Source organism: Uloborus diversus, chromosome 3 (genome assembly GCF_026930045.1).
Source record: "Uloborus diversus isolate 005 chromosome 3, Udiv.v.3.1, whole genome shotgun sequence".
In the NCBI taxonomy this organism is placed as follows: domain Eukaryota; kingdom Metazoa; phylum Arthropoda; class Arachnida; order Araneae; family Uloboridae; genus Uloborus; species Uloborus diversus.
This window is the reverse complement of record NC_072733.1, coordinates 92,869,826-92,889,920: the sequence shown is the minus strand read 5'-3', so window position 1 is coordinate 92,889,920 and position 20,095 is coordinate 92,869,826. Positions and strand designations below refer to the sequence as shown.

The window sequence follows — 20,095 nt, the reverse complement described above, 5'->3', positions numbered from 1 at the left end:
TCAAAGTCCTTCAAAGAATTAGTACCTCTGGGAGTGCTGGACCAGAGATTGCTCGTATTCTGGCCTGGATCAAAAAACAGCTGTCTTCAGGTCTCCATCCAACAGTTTAGAAAAAAATGGTAGGTGCGGGGAATCCTAGAGTGTGATGTATTCAACAGTACCAGTATTGACTTGGCAGACATTTCCAGTCCAGAGGAGATGCGGTTAGTGACAGGCAGTCACAGAAAATAATATTATCGACTATCAGATAATCTGTTATGCAAATTGTTCTGAATGATGTTTTAATTTTCAAACTACTAATAGAAAGAAATTCACGAAAAAAACATTTTAGCAATTATTTTTCTTTTCATAATTGCATATGTAAAGCCTAATAAATACAAATTAAATCTCATTCATTGGATATTTACAGAGAGAAGAGTTTCTAAACTAATTGGGCCTGGGCTCAGTTAGCCCCAGCTCCAGATCTACTTGCCCGCAGCGCGAGGCGGCTCCCCATACTAAAGAAGGCTCCTGGCTTTCAGTGGTGTAGAACTCCAGTAGGCAGTTAGGGGCTCTGCTAATTTTTTGCCAGGGGGGACCCAAAATTATATAGATCAGAGCCTGGCTGGCCCAATCCTTGATCAGGGCCAGACAAGAGTGTCACCATCTCAACATAGAAGGGGAGGGCGAGGCCCAAGAGAGGCCCCAATGCGAAGTCGTTGTGACCCTCCCAAAATTTTCCATATTCGACAAATTTTTCTGCCGATTCAGCAAAATTGGGAGTTCTATTAGGCAAAATTATCCTCATTCAGCGACAATATTTGTAGCATTCCATTTGGCAAATATTTGACTTTTTTCCCTCCCAAAGATTTAAGTTCAGGGTCCTCCTGGGCAGGGCCATAATTTGGACAATTTGGGGACTGGTCTGTTAGCCCTCCCCCCTCCCCCCAAGATTTTAGAAGCAATGTAATTTTAAAATGATAGCAGTAGTCACTCAACACCAATAATTTTTTTTACATCGACTCTGAAGATGTATACCCCTTCAAACTCATTGACAAATGCCCCCTTGCCCCCCCCCCCCCCCCCCCCCCGGTGGATATGTCCATGGGGCCAGAAGTGCCTGTTTTTCATTTGAGATCTGGCACAAAAATATTTTGAGCCAAATTCTTAAAAATATTATAGTGTTAAAGCTATTTTAATAATGTACATAAGTATTCAAAATAATGTTTCAAAGAATATTTCGCTACATTAGGAATATTTTGTAATTTCATTATCATGTTGACAGATCAATGAAGAAATATTAGAAATGAATTTAATTAGAACCTTCCATTGCTTTGTTTTCTTTGCTAGTTCCTATTTTAATTTTTAGGAACTTGTTACTTAATGCTCCAAAAAAGTAGTAAAAACTCCAACAAAAATGCTCTTTTTTATTATCATTATGGTTCTTAGGTCAAAAGGTTCTTCTTTTGTGTCCCCTTTTTTCTGATTTTGGTACCCGAGTGGTGTAAGTAACAATAAGAAACATTTTTTCCATGTTTCTGTGATTGGGAGCAGACGTCCAAAGGAGAATCAAAACAAAACAACTGAGGCTAGCCTCATCTCCTGAGCGTTCTCATGCCAGCGATCCTAATTTTCCATTGGCTTACAGGGACAGGAAAAAAGGCGTGGTTTAATGCTTACCGTACGTTCGTATATCCCAGTGAATATTAACGGACTTCCGGTATTTTTGGGCAGAGACTACGACAATTACCGTACGTACGGTAAGTGAGTAAGTTGCTAGGGTTTGTTACGAAGCATCCGAGCGATGACGTCATGATTAACGTATGCTATTTACGTATGGGCAGAGACTAGACCTCCAGGACATGTTTTAATTCCCACATGCTCTGATTTAAATTATTTCATCTCCTACTTCAAAATTTCAATAGTGAAACCACTAATTAATGTCATTCTGTATCTCTTTAAACAGAGAAAGATTAGTGCTTATCTGTTAATGTGAGAAATTTCAAAGTACATCTGAAGTGTAGATCCTGCTGTCATCTGTGATGTCCTAAGAAAACTAATTTCTGTTTACAAAATTGAAGCTGAAATAATTGGTAGTCCCAAGGTGGGTCGGTGTCCCATGGTGCCCCAAACTCCCCTACTGTTCACTAGCTGGTAACTGAAAATTGAGATTTTCAGATCTACTCTTTTTTCTTTCAAAGTCCTGAAATTTTGGAGCTCATTTATTTGGCCTGTATATAAGATCTTAGGTGGAAGAGCTTCTTTTCTTTTTTCTTTCCTTTAAAAATTTTTTTATCACAAAAAAATCTTTTTTTTTTTTTTTCATTTTTCAAAAGAAAAAAAAAACTGAATGCTCTGTTAAGCAGCAGGTTGTGCATTCCTAGTTAAAAGGGCTTATCACGTTAAAGTGAGAAATGCTGGAAATGTCCAATCTTCTGGTATGGTTCTTTGTGTGCAAGTTAAATGCTCATTTTTTAAAAAAAAGTTATATGGCTCCAAGAAGTTGAAAATAAAATTACTTTATTTTAGTATAACAGCTGCTGCAAATCCTTTTTGCAGAAATGCTCCCCCCCCCCCCCCAAACAATAGGGTCACCGGCCAATCTCCTTTGACTTTTTCTACTGCTGGATATTATCTGCAGTGTCGGATTGGTTGAAAAAATCGGCCCTGGCATTAGGAGATGTAGCGGCCCCATAGCTCCTCTAGATATTAAATTTTACCTAACGATTGGGATAACACTTAAATATGAGGAAATTATTATTAACAACTAAATATGTTTTATTTAAACAAAATTTAACAGATAGGAACACATCTGCACTTTAATGGTGAACAAATTGATACAGCATTAGCTAAACCTTATTTTGGGGGAAAATTGTGATTGTAATTCTCCATTTAAGTATTTTTATAATGCCCGGAACTTGATTAAATATTTCCGTAATGATTACTGCTTGGCTAGTATATCCTTTTCTGCAGTTATAACAAGTAACTTAATTGCCCTGTTATATGAGACTGATCTAGCGGATGTTCATGGATGAAAGACTAGGGCCGTCTTTAGAACATGATGGGTCCCTCGACACAAACATACATTACTGGACTCCCCAAACTCGATTCGAGGTCAAAAACCTGGTGGGTCGGGTCGGATACGAGTTTGGCAGCCACTTAATTTTTTTTTCAAACGCATGTATCAAAACAAAGAGAGAGAGAGTGGACTTAGCTTTCTGGCTTCTGGGAGTCATTAAAGTATTAGCAATATAAACTTAATGGAAAGATTAACATTGAGTCTGAAATAAGGGGGTCCGGGGGGGAGCCTCTCCCATGGAAAATTTTCGAAATTGTAGTCTTAAAAACTCGATTTTAGACAATATTTGGTGATGTTAGGGAAGTGTAGGTTCAGTGTTTCTCCTGATGCAATTTTTCGGAAGTGGAAATCCAAAAACAGTATCTTCGAGTATATGCTATGAAGAGCGGTTCTGGGGACTCTCCTCTGAAATTTTTTTAAAAAATATTAGCACTGAAAACGCATCTTTGGTGATTTTAAGTCGAGATAGATTCCGAGGCCATCCACCAGAAAATGTTCAAATTGAAGTCTTAAAAGTCTTTTTTTTTTGTAAAGACTAGGGCACCGGTAGTTACTCAAAAGTTAAATTCCAAAAGCGAAATTTTTGCTGACCTTCAGTGATGTTAGGAAAAGGAGTTTTCAGGAGGCTCACCCCGGAAAATTTTCCAAATTGAAGCACTAAAAACGAGATTTAAAACTTTCTTTGTTGATGATGCCGAGAGAGAGGAGGGGACGGGGCACTTAACCAGAAATTTTTGATGCTGTTAATTTAAAAACACAGTTTTAGACCATCTGTGGGAATGTTAAAAAAATGGGAGAGGTTCGAGTACTTTCCTCCAGCAAATTTTCGAAACTGGAATTCCATGTTATGGCGGGAGTGGATTCGGCTGTTCTCTTATGAAGTTATTCAAAATTGAAGCCCAGAAATTTAAGTTTTACACAATCTTCGATTATATTAGGAGGAGGGGGGTTCTGGGGACCACCGGAATTCTTTCGACATTGGTTTTTATCAACTTATTTTCTTTTTAAATTGAGGGGCCCGAAACTGAGTTTGTACAGCATACAGAATACTTTTGTTTCGTCAAAAAATGTTTGAAACTCACATTTCGGCGCCCTTTGATTTGATAATCTTTATAATGTAGAGTCTTTCATGCTCCTCAATGATATTGTAAGATTGCATTTTTAAAAATAATTTTACGGAAAAAAATATTTTGTCACTTTTATTCCAATTGTTATAAACAGGATTGCCGAGAGCAAAAGCCGATCCGGGAATAAAATGACATAGGTCAATTTTTCCACAGGCCCCCTTCTACACCTTTCACCATTAGGATATTTTACCCTCTGCACGAGTTCAATTCTGAGCCGGGCCCCTGTTCTCCAACTAAGCTGACATGACCTCACGTCAGCCCTTGTTGTAAGTTGCATTTTATAGCAATTGTGAATTGTCATCTTCTTCACTAATAACAAAGCTGAAAGTCTCTCTGTCTGGATGTCCGGAGGATGTCTGGTTGTCTATGACACGCATAGCGCCTAGACCGTTCGGCCGGTATTCATGAAATTTGGCACAAAGCGATTTTTTGAAAATTCGATGTGGTTCTTTTTCTATTCCGATTTTAAGAACAAAATTATCATAAGATGGACGAGTAAATTACAAAATTATCATAACGTGGAACCGTAACATGGGCACAAGCCAATTGGCGAGATACGAAATTATCATAACGTGGAACTGTAACATGGGTGCAAGCCAATTGGCGAGAAAATTCAACATATATTATTTGTAAATATACATGCGAACCAAAAGACCTTTTAATTTTTCTATTACGGGCAAAGCCGTGCGAGTACCGCTAGTAAGGAATAAAACAGTTCTTGCTTAAGTACATGCAGGGATGCAGCAGCCCCACTCCCCCGGAACTCTCGGAAGTAAACACACTACACATTAATTAATTTTGTGTACGTGACGAAGTTCATATTGGTATAAAACTATAGTAAGTAAAATGCAAATCTTAAGGTTCATTTTTACAGCTGGGATATTACTTCAAATAAAACTTATGCTCAAAAATTTTCACGGCTAAATTTTCTAGTTTAGAAATAAAAGTGTCAAAGAGACCAAAAGTATTTTAAGACTTTTTACGACCACTAAGGTTTCCCTGTATCTTTATTTTTTTAATTTATTCATTTATTTTTTATTACACCACAAAAAATATATTGGCAGCCCCAGGGACCGACTAACTAAAAGTGAGTTCCTAGGCCCACATTAATTTAGAGGCCCCCTGAAGACTATGCAGTTTTTGATTTACATTTTTAAAGCACAAATGCATTTTTGGAGGCCTCTTTGTCTAATAACACTATATATAAATCACTTATGTGCATTTATGAATCCTCTTTGGGCCCCCTCACAATCATGACCATGTAAATTCGTTAATGGCAGAATGATTAAAATTTCTTTTTTAAAGTTTTTTTCCAATTAATAAGTAATAAGTTTTTATTTTTTTAAAAATACATGTATTTTTCATATCGTTGCACTGCTATGCATAATTCCTTAAAAAATGTGGGGCCCAGGCCTAAATCAAGGTTCAGCCTAATTGGTAATCAGGCCCTGGGCAGGCCCGTTTCAGAAATCCTCCCCCCCCCCTCTTAGTGACATCCCTGCCTCCCTCCACCCGCAAGCTTTAGCCCATGGGTGAAGAAGAGTTGAGGCTGTGTTTTGCGAATTTACGTTATTCTAAACACATGCGTGCAAAATTTACATTTTGCTGTTAGTAGACAGGCCCGAAAGACTTTGCTGTTAGTTGAGCGGCCCGAAGCATGACCGGCCCACCGGCAAATGCCCGGTTGCCCGCCGGCTGTATCCGCCACTGATTATCTGGGTAAGTAGCTGGTGCCATGCAAAGTAAGCATCAAAGTTTTTAGCCAAGAGTCTTGTTGACGTGCTAGCACGTAGGAGAAGCATGATGTGTGGGCAGGACCCGATATAAACGTAATGCTTCCTAAAGAACAATCTTATTTTCTCCAAGATATTTTTTTCTTTCCAAGTGCTTGAAAGTTATCCAGAATGGTATGGGAATCATTTTTATCTTAAAAGGATTGCAACCAGAGGTGCTTAAAGTCCATTAGCCTTTTATTTCAAAGAGCTCAATTTTTAATAGTTATTTTAAACTTTCAGGTATTTTTTGCCAACGTCCCTGTGTTGGTTCATAGGAAAGTAAACTCATTTAGTTATAACTGAACTTCTGGTTTTTAAAATTTTCCTTTTATGATTAGGTGCTTTCATCACATTTCTGTAAAAAAAAAAAAAAAAAAAAAACGAGCTGATGTGTAGTAAAACACATGACTTCCTTTTACTCCAATTTAATGTCATTTTCTCATTATTGGCAGTTATAATGTGATTCAATAGTTTACTCTCTAAATATCACCAACAGTGACCAAATTAAAACGAGATTTGAAAAAGAAGAAAAAAAAAGGTCGCCAAGTTGGCGACAAAACTTGCCGACCAAAAGACTGGAAATATCGCCAAGTGTCCGCCAAATTATAATACCACTTGAGTTTACATCGAAATTAATTATGATTTCCCCCAAAATGGGGCAAAAGACTCCTTTAGATACACTCGAATGCAACCAAAAGGGGAGGTGCACAACTAGACCCCACTAGGAGTCTACGTACCAAATTTCAACTTTCTAGGACATTCCGTTTTTGACTTATGCGACATTAGAGATGTAAAATTTCCAAAAATTTTGAAGTGGTGGAAAAAAACGTTTTTTTATCGTTTTTTTTCGGGAAAAATTGATTTTTTTATGAATACAAATAGGATTTCTTAATTGCTCTATGTTTGTGGGAAAATGTAAAGGGTTAAGAATTTAAAAAATATGTACAATCCACACATCTCGCTGCATTCTGCTTGACAGAAGTACACATAAGGTAAGTTTAATTAGAAGAAAAACCTTTTTGTTGTATAACTGAGAGCTTTCTTAGTCAAACAATAGAAATAAGTCAAGTCGTCGTTCAACCAATAATATTGGGTAAGGTGGTTCAATCATAGCATGTACAATTTCTTTTTTAGACTGCCTTTGAAACTTGAAATTATAATTGTAATTTTCGGCTCTCAAACATTATTGATATTGTTTGAAAGAAATATAAGTATGATTTCCCTTTCTTGCTGTCTGAGAATGAAAGCTATTGAGTTTTGATTTTTTCCAATCAAATCAAAACTAAATTGGTTTTTCTTTTTCTTTCCAACAGAAACCCCAAACCAAAACTACGTAATGATTTCTAAAGCTGAATTTAAACTGGAGTTTTTTCAAAAGGCCGTGCTAAGCACAATGGTAAAAGTAGTCATACCTGCACTTTTGAACAAAACTGAGTTATAACAAAGTTGTTTCTCTATTTCTATTTTACTTAATGAATAAAAGGTTTTAGGGTCATTTGATCAGGTACTATTTTGTTAAAAAATTCTGAAAAAAAAAAGACATCTGAATCAAATGTTTGGAAGAACCAAACTTCAAAACAAAATATCTCAGCTTGAGCTCAACAGCAGATTCCACTTTTTCTGCTTAGCACAGCAGTATACAGGGTGTGGAAAAAAAAAAACTCAGACAAAGATTGTATCATCGAATGGAAGTAAAGTAATTTCTTTTTAATGAGTGTCTTAATTATTTTTCTTTCTCACTTTATTAGAAAATAATTTACAATATATCTCCTAGTTTATGTATTGTTTTTCGGTTTTCTTACATTTTAAAGCAAAAGACCTGCTATTTTAAAGTTGTTTAACCAAGTAGAAAGATAGTTCGTTTACTTGTTGTGCCTCATCAAACAGTATTTGATGCAGTATGCTGCTTCAAGTGGCTTGGAAATGATAGTCGATGTCCGGAAAGTGTACAAAAACGAACAGTGAATGTTTCAGTTAATCGTCAGGTCATCCAAAAGCGAGTTCAATGAAATTCTTGGGTTTCCACTAGAGAAGGTGTTCGTAAGATGGGGGGAATTTGTGACCGATAAGGGAAACTAAAGGCAAAACCAGCTCAAACAGAAGTTTTACGAGTTCCAAAAAGCTCAGGGAATTGTGTGACTCCAAGGATGCCAGAAACGTTTGAGACTGGTTGCAAGTCCACGCTGGAAGCTGATTTACCAGTTAACCAGCTCATACTTACAGCTCTTATATACCTCAAAACTCAAATTTTGAATTGGTAGCCAATGGCTACCAGATCCTCACAAAATGGTAGCCAAATCTCAAAAAATGATAGCCAAACTTTATTTTAATTTAAATTATTTAATTTATTTTATTCCATTTATTTATTTAGTGTATGTGTGTATATGTCATTGGCATAGCAAAGAACTTTTCTTATAAAATAATAATTAAAATAAATAAGTAAATAAAAAATATTAAAAAAATAAATAAAATAAGAAGCGAGCTAAAAAATAAAAAAGGAAAAGAGGGTTGAGGAAAATTTTTGGACGGGGGGGGAGGAATTGAACTTGGGTGGAACGGGCACCCCTGCCCAGATATTATTTAACACATCTTTTGCAAACCATAATCTGCATTAATTTATCTCTAAGCAAAACACATCAGGACAAAAAAATAAATAAATAAAGATTATTATTATTATTATTCAGCTTTTAAAACTTCTAGAACATCACAGCTTTCAACCAAAAGACGAGTTAGTTCCTTAAAAAAGAAAACAACAAAATACCAAAAACTTGAACAGAATGTAAAACCTAAACCATTTGCGATTCTACAAAAATATTTTTTTTTTTGCTTTTTCAAAAGCATACAAAATTTTATAAAAATCGAAGCCTGAGTGTCAAAAAATGAATAAATAAAAGAAAGGCAAACAATATAAAACAAAACGAAAAAAAAAAAAAAGAAAGAAAAGATCCAGCAGAAGAAAAAAAGGGGTTTCAGCGGTATTCTTTCCACCTTCTCTAGACGCAAGGGTGCCATTTTTTTTTATAAATATGTGTTTTATAAATACGATTGTACTTCTCTTTATTTATTTTGGAACAGACATTTTCCTCTTCTAACTGGAGAAAATGGAGTCTACAACGTGGCGCCATTTTGAAAACGCGTGACGCCCTTTTGAAAATTTACCGCGAAACTTAAAAATAACATTTTTTTAGGAGAAATAAAGTAAAATAAACGAATATGTCCTCTCCTCCAGTAGGTTTTATATTTTTAAAAGAAAAAAAAAGGAAAAACAAACAATATGATTCAAGCAAAAAATCAAAAATCTTGCAAAAAAAAAATTAGCGATATCGTTTTAACCTTGTCTCGATGCATTTTGACTCAAAGGTGCCATTTTTTTTTTTGTTCATATGTAAACCAAATGTACAAAACATTTATTCTGGAAAGGACATTTTCGTCCTAACTGGTAAAAATGAACACTCTAACAACGCGACGCCATTTTGAAAACGCGTAGTTTAAAAATACCGCAAAACGAAGAAATAGCCATATGTTAAGTAGAAATAAAGTTGAAAAAATGAATTTAAGATCAAAAAAGCATAACTTACTAAATTGGTGTATGAAATTTGTCTATTTTTACGATCGCGTGTAAAAAAGCCGAGTTTTGGAAGTAGCAAGTTTTGTAGCGAATTTGCCGTCGTGATTGCGATTTTTGTTTCTATTCAGAACAAGAACACATAGCACAATTGCATATAAATATAATAATATTTACAATACATTAAATTACTTGCATTTCGTAGTAAAATAATTCTTAATGCTGGACGTAAAGACATCAGAAAGAGGACAATACTCCCCCCCCCCCCCTTCATCCCCAGCGATCCGTTAGCCGAACTTTTAGTGGATAAAAGAATTTAGGGAAAGGTCATATGTCAAGATTATAGGTCAGGGAAGGTTGCATTGGCGAATGATAGCCACATTGGCGACTGAAGTGAAAATAATGGTCGCCAAAATTTGAAAATTGGTCACATTTGGCGACTGGCGACCGCGAGTTTTGAGCTTTAAGCTCTTATTTTGATTCTTTAATAAGATTTAAAATTCAGCTTAATAAGTCTGTTCGACTAATTTAAAGTTTTGTTGTGAGAAATTCTTGAGAAATTTTGCTTGATTAATAGAAATATATGCGACCTACGGCCGCCCTTACCTTTGCCGCCTGTGTGCGGTGCACACCCCAAGTAACATAAGTCACGTTACATCACTTTGCTCTGAAGCGTTGACATCACATTACTGGCATTGTTGATAGAGCAAAAAAATGTCTCGTTGCAAAACACAAAAGCAATGGTTTTAGTAACGTTACATCAACAGTTTCAGTAGCAGTACATCAACGATTTTTGAAACGTTACATCAACCTTTATTTATCACGTTGCTTTTAAACGTTGTATGAAGTTTTTTTTTTCAAAGCTTGAATAAAGTTTTTTTTCTTGGTGAGAAGGGAGGTGGGTTCATTGAACCCTTAATTTTTGATACAGTAAGTATTCTGCTGTTCTGCTTTTTTGTTAATGTAATTACTGTTAATATCTTTTATAAAATCTTTACATATATATTTTTTTTTCAATTTATAAACTATCTCATGGCGTTTAAAGGCGTTCGAGTATTCTCACACTGTTGCTTCATTTATAATATTTTGTAAGAGCATTCCTGATATTTAAAAATAAACAGAGCATAACATAGCAGAGCCGAATTTACATCAAGTGGAGTTCTATTAATAGTGAAAATATTACTACAATATTACTCTATAACGATATTCTTCTTCATCAGCACAACAGCCTGGTGCAGGCCAAGGCTTTCTCCGTCTGCTTCCTCCAGGCGGTACGACACATTGCCAGGTTTCTCCACCTGTTCACTCCCAAAATTTTAAGGTCCTTCTCAACACTATCCAGCCACCTTGTTGCTGGTCTTCCCCTTCTCCTTGTACCCTCAATCTTCAAAAAGTTAGCGATATTATGATAACGATATTACTACAAATTAAATAAAAACTTCTTTCATAAATAAATCCTTGGAAAAATAATTCTTACTATTACTAAAGAACTCCAGAAATATTTTTCCAAAGCCATGAAAGTTTTGAAAAAATCCTCTTACATCAGTGCTTTAACAAAAAATTGCAATATTATTACTAAAGTTGATTTCAGTTACATGACAAAAAATTTTTCAAAAAATTGCTAGAATTATTTTGTCAAAATCGTTCTGCAAAAAGCCGATTAATGAGTAAAAAATGGTATCATTTATCGCTTTTATAGCTTATTAATGGAACATATCCCCCAGCTTCAGTATCTTTTTAAGAAATCAATGAATAAATACTCAAATAAAAACATCTATCATTATTCTTTCAAACAATATAATAAATAAAAGTACAGTGGGAAAAATACTCAAACTCCGACCAATGATGGTTCATTAACTTCGTAAAAATATGTAATAACACTTTTTTTAATTAAATAAGTATATCAACAATAATACACTAACAATAATGCAAAGTACTTACCGCTAAAAGTGATGAGAGATTGCGGTTGCGCAACTGCAGAACAATGACGGCATAGCAAGCCAGAAGTTGTTTACTGAAAATAGCCACAAGGATTCAGAGGTTGCCGAAGATGAGGCAGGGTGCAACGAAAAGTGATGATAGATAACGTTTCTTTTGCAACTGTTTGTCAACGTAACAAACTTAAGAAATTTGCAACGTGATGTAACGTTTCAAAATTACGCTTTTTGTAACGAATCGATAAAGCAACGTGTTATCACGTTTCATGGGAAACGGTAACGACGTTTGAACTAACTGCAACATGATGTAACGGTGACGTAACATTTCAGTGATGCTTGGGACGCTGCACACCTGCTAGGATCGACCCTGCAAATGGCAAAAAATCTTTTTTTTTTTTTTTTTTTTTTTTTTTTTTTTTTTTTTTTTTTTTTGTGTGTGTGGATGTGGGCATAAAATGAATCAAAAAGTGCACCAGAAGGACATTTTAGAAGCTGTTGTACTTCAGTGGACCTAAGAGCACTTCAGTATAGCAATGTAGACTGGACATTTCAATTTGACTCCACACCAGTTCATAAGGTCAAAAGGACAAGAGTGGTGCAAGGCTCTTTTTTTTTTGGACATGATATCATCTTTAGAGTTTACGCTCTACTCGCTAGACCTCGATTCCATTTATTACACTGTATGACCTGTTTTAGAGTCAACGGTCTACCCTAAACTACACAACTACACGTAAATTTGGATTCTCTAAACCAATTGCTTTTATAGGGAATATGATTGATTAAAGGACTTGCGGCCCTTGAATGAAAATTTCAATAAGCCGTTGCACCTCTGTATTACTTCAAAAGACGGCTAGTTTGAAACCAATTAATTTATTGATTGCTAAAAGTGTTCTAATATTATTATTTTTTTTTGTTTGTTTATTTATTTTCCAAATAAGTTACAAATTATTTTACAAATAAGTTTTTTAATTAAGTTACAAGGAAAGCTGCTTGCCGGGTTTTTTTGCCGCATCCTGTACATTTGGTTCGCACAGTCAGCAAAAACATAGTTCTGTGATTAAAGTTATGAAGTTTTATGAAGAAGGAAAATAATAAATTCTTCATTAAGGTTTAACTTTTTTTTTTTGCAAAAAGTATTAAATGTTTTTTGATCTACATGCAAATTATATTGTCATACAACAGCTCGCATTATCAAAGTTAGACAGTATTTTAACATACAAGGAAGGGGGAGGAAATTGCATCAGAATTTAAGTATGAGAAATTTCTAATCACTTTTTCCTGAAATTTAAAACTTCTTGAAAAGTTGAAAAAAAAATTTTGTTCGATTTTTTTCCGGAGCGGAAAAAAACCCCTTCGGGAAAAAATAATTTTTTTTGGAAATTTTCCGTTTTTCCCCCGACCGTTTTCATCTCTTTGTGACGTACGTACATACAGACATCACAAGAAAACTCGTAATTAACTCGGGGAATCGTCAAAATGGTTATTTCCCGTGTCCAAATGTTCTTAGGCACTTATCTACGTGTGGTAAAAAGAGCTTGAATTACGCATTTTGTTGTATTGTTCTTGTTCTATTATGTATAATTGAGCCATGTGAACATAATCATAAAATAGAATTCCTTACAAAAAGCATATGCAACCCTCATGGGCTTCCCAAACTAAGTTTTTTGGAAGGGGGGAAATTCTGAATTTGCCAACTGAAATTCATATTTTACAAAATGAAAAAGAAATATAAGCATACACTCATATCATACAGTACATAACATCTAATTAAAAAAAAAGAACAGTAGGCATCAGTAAAAGAAAAAGTCTGAATGTTGCAATGGTCTTCAAATTTACGGAATCGTCGCAAAATTTACTGGTAAAGGACATTTTTGAATGGTCATGATGACCTCCTGTTATGGCGCCCCTCCCTGCCCAACCTTTGTGTGCATCAGACAAATTTTTACGTTCTCCTGCAAAGTAGTAATAATGTGACTTATGGTAACCTGACTAAGAGGTAATGAACTGACCTTAGTCAAGCTTTTTAATGTAATCAAGTTAATATACAGTCAAACCTTGCTTTAACGAACCCTCAACTGACCGACTTTAGAGATCTCTATAGCAAAAGGTTCACTACATCCGATTTTTCTAAAAAAAATTTAAAAAATGAATTTGTCATTTTTTTTTAAATAAACATCTTAATTACACGATGTACCATTAGTAATTCGTGTAATAAAGTGAAATGTATTTATTATACTATAGTACTCAATAATAAGTTAACTAAAGATTTACTTTTTTTGTTAATTTTTCCATAGCATGGAAGAAGATGCTATTTTCGGGTTGCAAGCTTTTGGGTTTTGCATGTCGCCAATTCTTTAGTCAAGAAAATGCACATAAATCTGCGACACTTTAATCTATAGTTTCAGTTGTAGGGGGGGAAAAATGTTCAAAACATTGACTGCAGCAGAAATTGAAGGTCCAGGACTAATATCTTCTGTTTCTTCATCAATATCAGAAGATCAGTCCACATTCAAGATGTTCTTGTCAAAGGTTTTTGGATTGTTCAAAAAATACCGAAGCTCATAAAACCAATGAAGCTTCCGTGCACATTTTCGAAGTGAAAAAATGTTAAGTAAAATTTGCTTGAAGTAAATCCATTTTTAGATCAGGGGTTTGTTTACAAAAGATATACCTTTCTCACATTTTTTTACCAGATGAAGAAAAATATGAAATTTTAGATATTTTTGGATCGCTATAGCCAGTTCTGTAGCATTTAGGGATCATTACAAGCATTATATAGGGGTTTGACTGTATATATATACACATACATACAGTTAAACCCCACCTAACGGACACCCCTCTTATGCAGACAATTTTTAATTCCCCGATTCTAAGGCAAATAACGTTATTAAACCCCTGTCCTGCGGAAACTCCTCTATTTCAGACAAAAAATTTGTCCCGTTAGTGTCCGCATTAGAGGGATTTTACTGTATATATATATTCAAAAACAAATTCTTCTCATGCTTTTTTGGATTATACTACAACTAAAGCTCCAAGTTCTAGTGGAGGAGGGAAAGCTCTCCTCTGCTTACATAAGTAAATGTTTTTAAAAAAAAGAGCTCTTTCAATATATTTGTGATACAGTATCAATTTGTTTGCTCTCTGTATGGTTTTATTTCTTTGATTGTAATGGATTTTTTCTGTTTTATAGGCAGCCGATTTGACAAAACCTGTTGATAAACGTGTATATAAAGGAACATACCCTACATGCCATGATTTTAATCAATGTACTGTTACAAATGAAGGGGTGTCCCTTCTAGTAGGATTTTCTGCGGGTCAAATTCAGTTAATAGATCCTATTAAGAAGGAACTTAGCAAACTATACAATGAAGAGGTAAACTGTTTTCTTTCATAAATTTCATATTTTATTTTAAATGATGTATGATGTTGAATGTGTAAGCATATTCAACTTTTTATATTATCTTTAACAAAATCTAACCCCACGGGTCCTTGAATATGCTTTATTCAGTGACCTCTTACAAAAGGTCCTTTAAAGTGCTTAATTTTGAACAAAAGTTCTTAATTATTTTGATAAGGTTTTTTTATAAAACTGATCAGAAGTTTTTAATTGCTCTGGAAAACTTCCAATCTTAGTTCATGCTTTTGTTTGATTGAACAGTTATTTCAATAATTCAGGATTGCTATCCTTGTAGAAATAATTTGAGGAGCATCTGTAGCAATTTTGAGGAGCATTTCAAAATTTTGCGGAGCTGCTGGGTATTTTGTGTTAAAATCATTCTACTAACTATCATCACTTATCTAAGTTTTTTTTCCTTTGTATTTTGATAATTATTTAAAACACTAGCATCAAGATAATTATTTATTTAAATAGGTAAAACAGTTATAAAACACCACACTTTGAGTATGAGCGTCTTCAATTTCCCAAATTTATGTGTCTGTCATTGTAAAAATATAATTAAAATAAATTTAATTTCCTTAAAATTTTCTTGAAATATATCTTTGGAACGGGTAAGCTTTAAGACTTAATTTGGTAAATGGTGTTTAGTGGGGCAAGTAGCTTAAATTAACTAGGATGGAACTAAAAGACTGAACATATTGCGATTAAGAAAGAATAAATTCTTCATTAATCGCAATATGTCAAATTTTGATTTTAATAAAAATAAAAAGGAGTGATATTTGTTTCGTTTTTAAGTGTTCACAAAGGTCACAAATGGTAATATATACACACAGTGAAACTGCAGCTGTTTTAAAAATTACTGCCATGTGAATGGAAATGAAAAGTTTTTCCTAAGTGAAAGTTTTTACACAAGGAATTACAAATGATGTCTATGAAAGAGCTATTGAAAGTGAGTTTATGGCAAGGCAGAGGCTGGGGTAACAAGAAGAAATTGCATTTTTTTAATGAAAGTTTATGAAAAATATTGTGACGGGGGGAAGAGTACGGTGTTAGTGTGATGCCAAGTGTAGCATCATGTATGGACTTATGCTTAAATAAATAATAAAAGGATCGTTTTCTTTATAATAGCTGCTTTTAAGTATTCCATTTTCTTACTTCCAATGTTTCGACAGTTTTTCCCACTTAAATTGCTTGTGGTGGGGAAGATTTATTAAATATCTGATATTAACATTATTGAAATTATTTGATTTACCTTTTATAAATACCAATAAATTTATTAGAATAATTTTAAAATATTATAATAATTTAGGTACATTAACCGTAAAAAGTTGGATACAAAGTCAGTATTTTATAAATTTTAACCATAGATTCATTTAATTTGTTATAAAAATGTTAAAAGTGCATAATATATATAGTCTGTTCCAATGTAAATTTGCACTGAAGGGAAAGGTACGAGATGTGCTTTGAGACATATAGTTGAAGTTGTTATGTGTTAAATATATTTAATTTGTAAGAATTTGATTATGGAAGGAAAATCGAAGAGCCGTAACTCAACTTCTGTCTTGGCGAAGACTTGAGTTTTCAAGGTTAACCTTGGTGGGCTTCCTGTGGACTGGCAAACCCCCAGAACTCGTTTCTCCCCACTTTGCATCGCCCAAGGAAAAACATCTGATCATTATGACTCTTAAATGAGTTCTCCGCATTGTGGTCAAAGCATTTCCGTCTGTTCTGTTTTCATTTATGCTTCCGTCGTTATTTCCAAACAATTGAATATATTTTTAAAAACAGTTTTCGTGAGTTAGAAATAAAAAATGAAATGAAAATATTAGTTTTCAATTATTTACTAGCTGCAATTACAAATACACCGGGATTTTTTTTTCTTTGAATTTGAGATTTATTGCTTGTTAGTTTTAAATAGCTTTCGTTTTTTACATAATGAGCCCGAACCTCAAGAAAATTATTGTGAAAAAAATTTAAAAAAACCCGAATTTTGTTTGAATGTAACGAATACTTGTTGTGTGAAAGGGTACATTGCAAATCCTTGCTACGGCAAAAGTCTTTTTTTTTTGGATCGTTTGAAAAGTTTATGGAGGAAAAAAAATAATGCTCTCACGTATGTACAGATACACATATATTACAAATTGACACCGATGAACTGTTGGATGAAGTTTTACTTTTTCATTTTAAATTTGAAACATACACATCTTCCTCGAAATACGGAATTATTTCGCACACTCCTTCCAGGTTTAGAACCCCTGCCTAAAATTAATTTTTTATAGGAAGTAAATTTACTCACTCCCAAAGTATACCTATAAAGTAGGCTACATTAATTATGCTAAGGGTAAGTAAAATAACTTTTAATAAATTGAGTTTCGGGGTTAATTGTACTCTCACAGTCACGCAAAATTGAGAACCATAACTTTTCTATTTGCACAAACCTCGATGCATTTTCGTTTATTATTTTTAACTTTTTTCATAAATAAGTTGAGCTTAAAATCTAATTGTTTTTTGAAAAATTCAAAATTAATATCTTCTTTAAGCTCCGGAATGCAGTAATAGCTAATTGTTTCCATGAAGTTTCTAAGTGTTTTTTATTTGAATGGAATTTTTTAAAAAGGGCAATCTTTTTTTCATCCAAAACTGGAGATTTTGATCTTTACCGTTATTATTAGAGTGTATAAAAGGAAAACGCCTATACAGGGTTGAAGAATATTATTTTAAATAATAAAACAATGTTGAGTTACACAAATTTGCCGAGAATTGCAGAGACGTGTTTCGAGGTTTCAAGGAACACCCAGTTTTAATGCAGAAAAGTGAACACAATCTTTTTTTTTTCGATAAAAAAAAAGGCTCTTTGAACCTCAAAACGGATGTGTGTAGTTCTCTAAATTTGTGTGTGTGTGTGAATGATTTAACGTTGTTACATTTTCTTTTACTTTTCTGCACAAAGACACAATGGCCACTTTTCCAAATTCCGAAGTAGTAGTTGGCATTGACAATTTGGATTTTTAAATCAGCAGGATTATGGAAAATAATCTATAAATATTGAGGGTTCCTTTTTTGTTCCAAAGACTTAAACGAACTTAGGATTAATTTCTCAGCTCCAGAAAGCTAGTCGAGTACACAGGAAAAATTAAAAGAGAAGTTATTCAAAACAGAAATAAAGGATTCGGGGTGGGGGAACAAAGGTTGCAGATTATTTCAAATCTGCAATCAATTTCGTCCCGAAGACTAAGCTTTATTTTTAAATGGCAATTTCAGTTTAATTTAGTCATTTTTTGTGAAAGCATAAGTTGTAAAGAAGCTATAGATTTATATATACATAAGATATGGATAAAAGGAGGCACATATGGAATACCATTTCTATGTCAGAGGCGATGTAAAAGATTCACTTCTTAACAAACTAATAAAATTGCAGGCAAGGATTGAAAATTTACATTTCTTTTTTCGCTAAAGGCTTGTTGATGAACTTTAATCTGCAGTAGAAAAATTAAGATGCGCTTTGGAGAACATGCCTGATAGTTTTTCATTTGTTATACTTCTGAAAGAACGCGATTCTTTTCGATGGCTTTGGTACCCATTATTACTATGGCAAATGTTTACAGCCTATTGTACTATAATGTTCTCCTTACCTATCTCAACTTCGGTCGTCTTATCTTTTCTTTTGAAATAGATGATATATATACTGAATAGTATTTTAACGAGTGGGCACATGCTTTTTATCAGCGAATGAAGAAATCACCAGTGACAGAGTATGCGTCTGTCAGAGCATATTCTCTTCTTTTAATAATTACTTTTTATTTGTTTTCCTGCTAATTTTTTTATCATTCAGAATTATTTGTTAATTTCTTTGGTGACCGGTAGCTCTCCGACGTTGCAAAATGAAATCCCATTCACAGCCTTGCATTTGTGTTTGTGATAAAAATATGATGAAATATATTTGAAATAAATCTAATTTCTTTGAAAAATTCAAGGATAGTTGTTTCGTTTTTAATATTTTAAGTTTTACTTTTTTCCTTCGCCAAATTTGGCAAGTCGTGCCGCTGACTGGCACGCGCCCTACGCAGAGTAACCTCGTTTCCTTGACAACGGCTGCAATTCGGCTCACCTAGCTTTCCCTTCAGTGGCAACTTGGAGTGAAACAAAGTATAGGCATGATCATAATCAGGAACTTTTAAAATTTATATGTTTTTGTAGGATGACTGCCAGAGTAAATGTGTTCAGTTTAAAGAATGATGTGTTGGTGGTATGAAGCACTAATATAATCATAGAATGACGTAACAAAAGTATATAAGAAATTAATTCAAAATAGTATCAAATATATTCACCAACATATAACATTAATGTTAAATACTTAAATAAATTCCTGCTAAGGATGGCAAAATAAATTATGCATGTAACTTCACTTAATAGATGCTGTCAGCTAAATGAAAAAAGTTGAATTGGAAAAATTATTTTTACACAAAAAGTTGAATTAAGTTGTTTTGATTCTCATCATCCATAATGATGTGATGAATGGCAATCATTGTGTTCAAAATATAAACAAACAAAACATTAAATTGAAAATTCACCCAAAAGTAATGCATGATTTATTTTTTATTTATTTTTTTTTTTTTTGCAATTAATAGTGGGAAAATTAATCTTTCCTTTTATACTGACCATTTCGGTAAGTATGCTTTAAATTGTTTATATTTTTGGAAAAAAAAATCACTAAGGAAAACTTCTTTGTGTAGTCTTTGAAGCAATTTCCAATTATGTTAATAACTTTTCAATCCTATCTATACATTTAACTTCCCAAGGGTCTGGCTAGAAGAAATTTGGGTCCGTTTAAAGACCTTTCATAAATTTCTAATTAATTAAGTTTTTACTAACCCATTTAGTCATAAAACTGTAAATTGAAAATCTAATCGGTATTGCTACATTGCTTTTGGTTTGCATTTTGAAATTTCAAAAGATTTGATTTTTCAAACTTTTTTTAAAATTCAGAAAAATAGGACCCTTTGAAAAATTCTGGACAGGCCCCTGCTTTTACCAAGGTCGGTTCATTCTGGTTTGACTTTTCTCTGCTTTCAGTAAGATAAGATAAAGTCACTCAATACAACAGTACCCAATATTAATTCCTAATATTGCACACCTATAATTTTTTTACACATGCATTAGATATACAGTCGAGTCTTGAAAATCCGAGGTAATTGGAGCTCACCTCACTTTGGTTTGTTGAAAACTCAGATTATCC

At 33.7% G+C, this 20,095-nt stretch overlaps 1 protein-coding gene across 1 annotated transcript in view; it reads left to right on the top strand.

Moving 5' to 3' along the window:
* Positions 1–20,095, top strand: part of LOC129218017 (WD repeat-containing protein 20-like) — a 71,286-nt gene that overhangs the window by 25,830 nt on the left and 25,361 nt on the right. Inside the window, exon 2 of the mRNA XM_054852195.1 lies at positions 14,653–14,835. Within this exon, the coding sequence (XP_054708170.1) occupies positions 14,653–14,835 (183 nt within the window). The remainder of the gene's footprint in view (positions 1–14,652; positions 14,836–20,095) is intronic.